This window comes from Ranitomeya variabilis, chromosome 1 (genome assembly GCF_051348905.1).
Source record: "Ranitomeya variabilis isolate aRanVar5 chromosome 1, aRanVar5.hap1, whole genome shotgun sequence".
In the NCBI taxonomy this organism is placed as follows: Eukaryota; Metazoa; Chordata; class Amphibia; order Anura; family Dendrobatidae; genus Ranitomeya; species Ranitomeya variabilis.
Window position 1 is genome coordinate 419,252,066 of NC_135232.1, and position 8,893 is coordinate 419,260,958.

Sequence of the window (8,893 nt, forward strand, 5' to 3'; positions counted from 1 at the left end):
GATGCTTGCGCTGCCATTGCAGCACACACCTGGTAAGCTTATTAATAAGATTATGTATCTATTTAAACCTGTGTAACACACCACCATTGAGCTACTGACCTTGAGGAAGATGCCTTGAGCGTCGATACGCGTGGGTCTGGATACTGACACAGCCTATGGAAACCACTATGCCTGCCATATTAACACCAGAAGGGGTACTCTTTTGTTAGCCTGGGTAAGAAGGACTAGGTTTCTCTTTCCCTTGGGTGGATACCCTGTGGAAATAATCATTCTTGGATTTTCCCAAGATTAGTATATAACCTGGGTACCGTCTCTTAATCATTAATACGGTCTTTTGGAAGAATATACATATATTATAGAGTTTTTATATGTTTCTTTGTCTACTGGTAGTGGCATTCTTTATAAATAACAGCATGCATATAATTGGTTATTGTGATATAATTATGTGGAGATGTATTGCACCATAATCTGGCAGTGAAGTATTCCTTTTTGGTATTTACCCTATATTCATGTGGACCCTTAACCTCTACCCACTGTGTTGGGCTTTTTTAAGTTTTTAAATGTGTTTTTGGTGTGTTGTGTTTAATATTGGTATATTTTGTACCTTAAAGATTGTTGTGGTGATCCCATTCTTTGATGCACACACTTTTTCTGTTTGGTTACACTTCAATTATGTGTGCATAAGGAGATCCCCTTTTTAGATTTTAAGTGGATGGTGCCTGCTCAAACAGTGTTTATATTATTTCCTCAAGTAGGCTACAGCCACTCTGGCCGTGCTGCAGCAGCGCATGTAAGTGCCAGCTCACTGACTGGTGTGCAGTGTGACCACGTGCTGGAACTCCACACTGCACATGCTGGCAAGGCTTTGTGACCAGCAGAGGTCAGTTGTGGAATAATAGCTCCAACACTACCGTTGGTATTCTTGTCAGTCTCCACACATAAAAAACTGAAGCCTGGGCATGGATGTCTGATATTTGTGCAATTGTCCAAGACTTTGGTGAGCAGCGACAATGCTATGATCAGCGCAACAGTCTAAGCTCGCTTAAACAGTTGCTGCTGACAATTAAACATGAAGCTTTGCATATGGACCACGTGAAGGAGAAAGACATGAGACAGGGAGATACCCAGCTTAGCCTCATGTCATCTGCTCAGTGCAGATTGGGTAACAATGAGGAGGTGAAGGCTGAGGTAGACGAGAATAGGAGCTGGCTGGGCTGATAGTGCAAAAGAGGCTAGTGCCTACACAAGCTTTGTCCTGTCTCTCCTATGTGGATAGTCTGAAGAGGAGGAAGAGATGTTGGAGGAGATGGAGAGTAGTTATGATGTTGGAGACAAGAAAGTGTTGGCTTGAAGGGACCTTGGCACATATGGCAGACATTATGTACCCCTGCCTTTCCCATAACCCTCATGTTACATTATTCTTGGCCAAAAAGAACACTGGTTATTCACCTTGCTACACCCACGCCATAAGGAGAACTTTGCTACTTCCTCAGGCGGAGAGGTCTTCTACAATGGTGCCATACCAATAGGCCATTTTGGAAAATATGTTGAAAAAAATCCCCACAGACAACACTACAGTTAGCGAGCAAGCGTCCTACCCAACCAAGGAGGAGAGGCGAGGGAGACACAAAAAACAGATACAGCAGAGGTAGGGGTACACTGGCAAAGGCTTGGACCAATTTCATGACACCCTTCCAGCGTCCATTGCCCTGATGACTGGGTCAAGCAATACCTGGCAGACAAAACCAGCATACTCCCTAATTCCTCTGCAACCTTCAACTGTTGGGCCTCAAAGCTGGATACCTGGCATGCGAAGAATGTAAGTCCACAAGGACAGGGTCCTCTCCCCTCTGTACCAGTCTGTCATTGTAAATTGTTAACGATATCTATAACCCTGTATGTAACCCATTTTCAGATGTACAGCACCATGGAATTAGTGGTGCTATATAAATAAATAATAATGAGCTGTCCCTCTAAGCCTTGGAGGTGTTGTGCTGTCCTTTCGCTAGCATCTTGTCAGAGCGGGTTTTTAGTGCCACTGAGGGAGGGTCATAACAGACAGGCGTGTTCACCTGTCAACAGAAAGTGCTGACAGGCTCACTATGATAACAATGAACTAAAGCCTGGATTAGAGCTGACTTTTTCACATGACCAGATGACTGTAGCACATAAAGTGTTATTAAAATTCAACAGTTGAATGAGGCCCGCCAGTTCTTGCCTTCTAGAATCTATGGAATACTGGATGACCCTACATATTATTTTTTCCTGCCTTTGCACTCTGTGCAAAGTCTTTATGAGTGTAGAAGTACCACAACTATACTTTCTTAATTTTATTATGATGCACTCCAGTGGGGTCCTTCAAGGGTGTATGGATGACCCTGCTTGTAATTATTGGCAGGCTTTGCACTGTGTGCAGCGCTTTTTGAGTGTAGGAGTAACAAAACTACACTTTGTTCACAATATTCAAATGAGGCACTACAGGTGGTGCCTTCAAGAGTGTATGGATGACCCTGCTTATTATTTTTGGCAAGATTTGCATTTAGTGCATAGCTTTCATGAGTCTAGGAATACCACTACAATACAATTTGAACAGAATGTATATGAGGCCCTAATGTGTATCTGATAACCAAATTTTTGGCACTTGGCAATTTTTATTTTTCCTGAATATATTACAATGAAATTTTCCATATTTTTTATTAAAATTTCAATTTTGGTCTACTTAAATTATATTTTTTAAGTCATTATACAGAAAAATGTTTCTTGACACTTTTTTTCTTAACTCCAATTTTTTGGTGATTTTTGAATGTTTTATGATCAGTCCTTAAAGTGGAGTAAAAGTGTGACCACATTGTTCTCAGCAGTCTTCCCCATGCTGTTCTATTCATCACATTTTCCATCCATTTCATCATTTTCATTGCCCCCCAGATCTCCTTGCAAAGAACTGCCTGAAAAATGCTCGGATTTCCCATTGACTGCCATTATAGTTGTTTCTTGAAACGAGCATCCGAATATTAGAAATTGCTCAGTTCGAGTAACAAACATGTTTAGTTTAGTGCTCGCTCATGTCTAGTAATATCCACTGTAGAAATGCACTACGAAGCATGTAATTCGCACATTATATATATAGCATCGTGATTACTCGCTAATCCTGCCCCCTGCACAGTAGCTCCGCCCCCCCACATCACACATAATCGCCCCACCCCATTACCACACATAATCCCGCTCCCCACCACATCACACACAATCCCGCCCCCTACATCACCACACACAATCCCGCCCCAACACATCACACAATCCCGCCCCCACCACATCACGACACATAATCCTGCCACACCACCAAACAATCCCGCCCCCCACATCACCACACAATCCCGCCCCCCCCACACACAATCCCACTCCCCCCACACACAATCCCACCCCCCACCACATAATCCTGCCCCCAACACATCACCACACATAATCTTGCCCCAACACATCACCACACACAATCCCGCCCCCACACCATTACCACACATAAGAAAAAAGGAATATAGTCAGCTTACCGGTCTTAGACGAAATCCCCAGACCTGCCAACGCCCAGCACGGTTCGGGGTGAGCGCCCACAGCAAATGAAGACAAAAAGAGAAATGATCCAGCTGGAGGTGGAGGCAGTTCAGACTTTGTGAGACTTGATTAGACAACTAAAGCGATAAATAGTTCTTCAAAATGAAAAATCTTTACATAGCAAACACCTGGCACACCAGTGAGGAGGATCAACGCGTTTCAACTATGAAGTCTTACTCATGGTAGATCATGAGTAAGACTTCATAGTTGAAACGCGTTGATCCTCCTCACTGGTGTGCCAGGTGTTTGCTATGTAAAGATTTTTCATTTTGAAGAACTATTTATCGCTTTAGTTGTCTAATCAAGTCTCACAAAGTCTGAACTGCCTCCACCTCCAGCTGGATCATTTCTCTTTTTGTCTTCATTACCACACATAATCCCACCCCATTACCACACATAATCCCACCCCCACATCACTCATCTCGCCCCCCCACCACAATACTCATAATCTCGCCCCCAACACATCACATAATCTCGCCACCCACCACATCACTACACATAATCCCGCCTCCCACATTACCAGATAATCCCACCCCCCACATTACCACATGAGGCTCCGCCCTCACTCATTACCACACGAGGCTGCGTCCCCACACATTACCACACGAGGCTCTGTCCCCACACATTACCATACAAGGCTCTGTCCTCACACATTTACATATGAGGCTCCGTCCCTCCACATTACCACACGAGGCTCCATCCTCACATTACCACACGAGGCTGCGTCCCCACACATTACCACATGAGGCTCTGTCCCCACACATTACCACACAAGGCTCCGTTCCCCCACATTACCACATGAGACTTCTTCCCCCTTCATTACCACACGAGGCTCTGTCCCCACACATTACCACACAAGGCTCCATCCCCACACATTACCACACGCAGCACTTCCTTTCTATGTAATTCAACCACTTCAGCCAAGGTAAACGTACATTTAATTGCATCCGCATTCTCCCAAACAAAATGAGCCAAGAAGAGTCACCAGGTCCATCTCACAGGCCGCAGGAAAATCCGGACAACGATGCAGTAGCTGATCGACAACAACAAAATCGTAGGATTGGTTATCAACAACGAACACCTGAGCAGATTGATAAGGACAGAGAGAGATATCACAAGGTTTATATCAACCGAGTGACAGAAAGAAGGGAAGCTGATACATATAACCAGCGTCAATGAAGAAGGAATTTGACACCTGCGGAAGTTGAAAACAATGCCCATCGACGTAAACTGCCACCACCTTCGAGGTATGCAGCAAGAAATCCAGAGAATATACCCAGTGAACACCACGTGGGAAAGCGAGACGTTACGTGTAGTGATTGCGGTGCATCACACTTTTGGAAAGAAAAATTACACCGTGCAAAGGTTGCGTCGTGCTGCGGAAGTGGTACTATACACTTACGTGAAGTAAATGAATATCCTCAGCAGTTTCAAGCATGATTAACTGAAGGTACAAACGAGGCAAAAATTTTTAGAACGAACATCAGAAAGTACAACAGTGCTTTTGCCTTTGCATCCTTTGGATTTCAGTCAATGAAATTTTCCGGTGGCCCGCCCGTTTTAGTCATTCATGGACAAGTGTACCACTGTACATCAACTTCTCTAACGTAAAAGACTAGTGTTGAGCGATACCGTCCGATACTTGAAAGTATCGGTATCGGAAAGTATCGGCCGATACCGGCAAAGTATCGGATCTAATCCGATACCGATACCCGATACCAATACAAGTCAATGGGACTCAAGTATCGGACGGTATCCCTGATGGTTTCCAGGGTCTGAAGGAGAGGAAACTCTCCTTCAGGCCCTGGGAACCATATTAATGTGTAAAATAAAGAATTAAAATAAAAAATATTGGTATACTCACCTCTCCGACGCAGCCTGGACTTTACCGCCGTAACCGGGAGCCTTCTTTGCTTAAAATGCGCGCGTTTAATGGTTTCCGTGACGTCACGGCTTCTGATTGGTCGCGTGCCGCCCATGTGACCGCGACGCGACCAATCACAACAAGCCGTGACGTAATTTTCAGGTCCTGAATGCCTAGAATTAGGTATCAGGACCTGAAAATTACGTCACGGCTTGTGATTGGTCGTGTCGCGGTCACATGGGCGACGCGACCAATCACAAGCCATGACGTCACGGGAGGCAGTAAACGCGCGCATTTTAAAATTACGTCACGGTTTCTGATTGGTCGCGTGCCGCCCATGTGACTGCGACGTGACCAATCACAAGCCGTGACGTAATTTTCAAATCCTGAATGCCTAGAATTAGGCATCAGGACCTGAAAATTACGTCACGGCTTGTTGTGATTGGTCGCGTCGCGGTCACATGGGCGGCACGCGACCAATCAGAAGCCGTGACGTCACGGAAACCATTAAACGCGTGCATTTTAAGCAAAGAAGGCTCCCGGTTACGGCGGTAAAGTCCAGGGGCCTCCGGACAGGTGAGTATATCAATATTTTTTGTTTTAATTCTTTATTTTACACATTTATATGGATCCCAGGGCCTGAAGGAGAGTTTCCTCTCCTTCAGACCCTGGGAACCATACACTGGAAACTTCCGATTCCCGATACCACGAAAGTATCGGATCTCGGTATCGGAATTCCGATACCCGCAAGTATCGGCCGATACCCGATACTTGTGGTATCGGAATGCTCAACACTATAAAAGACCTGAATACAATTAAATGTACGTTTTTAATTCATTCCTACTCTTTTTTTAATAATTAAAAATGTATTTGTGCTTTCTTTAGATCTGATACTCCTTCATATTCACAACTCTACATATTGGATCCTGAGTATGCACACATTCAACGATTAAATAACGAACAAAATTAAGGATGCAAGAGGGACATAATGAATACTGTTGACTGTTTACGCAGAGATATAAATCCATTTGCTCAGGCTTTCAGGATGATGAAGGGTTTGATTGATCAGCGTGGCTACGACCAGCATAAAATCGAAATGTGGATAACCAAGGATAGACAACACGACCCTCGCTGATACAACTTGCCGACAGCCAATGAAGTTGCAGCTGTGTTTATCTCCGATGATGGAGAGCCGCCAATCAAAAGAGACATTGTCGTTCATCCCATTGGGCAGCGAGGACTACAGAATATTGTGTACCATAGCCAAAACTGTGATCCAATGGTGTATCCACTCCTCTTTCCGTATGGTGAACACGGATGGCAACCTGGAATACGGAAGCAAGGGAGAACTGCAAAAAGGAAAAGTCATGAAATGGAGGAAGGCGACGATGAAGAACGGGAAGATACTAGTCACGATGCAGGGGAACAAGAAAAAAAAAAGTGTCGATGAGGGAATTCTATGTGTACCGCCTTCAGGATCGACAATCCTTCAACCCGCTGTTACATTCTGGCAAGCTGACACAATACATAATTGATGCCTACCTAAAGGTTGAAGCGCAGCGACTGGACTGGAATAGACAAAACCAAAAGAAACTCAGAGTAGAATTATATGTCGGGCTTATGGATTATATCAACAGTAGGGCTGAACAACAAGATCTGAGACTGGGTCACATCGTCATACTTCCCTCTTCTTTTACCGGAGGAAAACGTGCCATGACACAGAATTACCAAGACAAGATGACTTTGGTAGCAAAATTTGGAAAGCCGGATTTATTTATTAAGTTCACTTGCAACCCAAAGTGGGAAGAAATTCAGTCTGGCCTTTTACAACATGAAGCAGCAATAGACTGCCCAGATTTGGTATCTACCATATTCCACTTAAAGCTATAAGAGTTACTAAACGATTTGACTGCAAAAAAGGTGGAGTGATGGGACAAGTAAAGGCATACACCTACATCATTGAATTTCCAAAAAAAGAGGTGTTACGTACATTTATCTGAATGTTCGTAACAGTAATGTTAAGAATGGAATGATTAATAATGCACATTTAATACATCCTTTTATTGTTTCCAGGTCTTCCTCATTTGCCATATGCTCTTAATTCTGGACGACGAAGACAAGTTTCGAGAAGCTATCGATTGTGACAATGCTGTTTGTGCAGAAATTCCTGACCCGGATATTAACAAGCAGCTTTACGATGTTGTCACCAGCTGCATGATTCATGGGCCCTGTGGAGAACACAATATAAATTCACCATGTATGGAAGATGTAAAAGGAATCCAGACATGTTCCAAAAAGTTTCCCAAAGACTTCAGCGAAGAAACAAATATTAATGTGGATGGTTATCCAGTATACCGCAGATGAAAAGATGGCATTAAACTCAAGTTGACAGCCGCTGGGTTGTACCATACAACCCCTACCTCTCTCAGAAATACAGCGCACACATAAATGTGGAAATCTGTTCTTCCATCCAGACCGTCAAATATATTTTCAAGTATGTGTACAAATGTTCAAGTGAACGAAGTCAGCAACACCGGCACCTACCACTGGGACGAGATTAAGACACATCGACACACGATATTTGGCATCGCCTGAAGCAATGTGGCGGCTGCGAAAATTTGAGATGTCTGCACGTTCCCATGGTGTAGAAAGACTTCCGGTACACCTACCTTTCCAACAATCAGTTTAGTTTGAGGATGGAACAGAGCAGCTTTCTGTGGAAAAAGCTCAGCGTGATGGCACAAAACTTACGAAATGGTTTGTTCTAAACCAAACTGATCCATCAGCATGTCAGTATTAATATTGTGAAATACCCTACCATTATGTCTGGACAAATAAGTTTTGGAAGACAAGCAAAAGAGGTGCTAACAAGATCCTTCCAAGAATGTACTCTGTCTCTCCACAAGATATGGAAAGATTTCCCCTGCGCCTACTCCTGATGCATATCAAGGGTAAGTCATATTCATCTAATTGTACGTTATTAGATCATCCTCACTTTTTTTTATAATTTTTAATTATTTTATTTATATTGTTTACAGGTGTTGCATCATTCGAAGATCTGAGAACAGTGGAAGGACACACATATGAAACTTATATTCTGGCAGCAAAGGCCATGGGATTATTGCATGACAATTCAGAGTGGGACAAAACAATGAAGAAGCATCTTTATTTAGAATGCCTGGTGAGCTTCAACAGCTTCAACAGCTATTTGCTGCAATCCTGAACCACGCCAACATCACAAGTAGACTTGATTTATACAACAAATATCAAAATAACATGATGGAAGACTTCCTCCTCACTCATAACGAATTGCCGATATCCAAGACCACTTACGACAGTTTGCTAAAGATTGCAAAAGTTGTGGACTACCTTCCCCATCAGATACGTATAACATGTGTGACATTGTTGATGTGGAAAGGGAGAAAC

At 43.5% G+C, this 8,893-nt stretch overlaps 1 protein-coding gene across 1 annotated transcript; it reads left to right on the top strand.

The window, feature by feature from the left end:
* The first annotated feature begins 6,913 nt into the window (after positions 1-6,913).
* Positions 6,914-8,690, top strand: LOC143795817 (uncharacterized). The gene is given in 6 exon segments (XM_077281023.1): positions 6,914-7,327; positions 7,541-7,850; positions 7,853-7,994; positions 8,030-8,126; positions 8,307-8,418; positions 8,506-8,690. Coding segments are annotated over 6 exon segments (1,260 nt in total).
* The last annotated feature ends 203 nt before the right edge of the window (positions 8,691-8,893 follow it).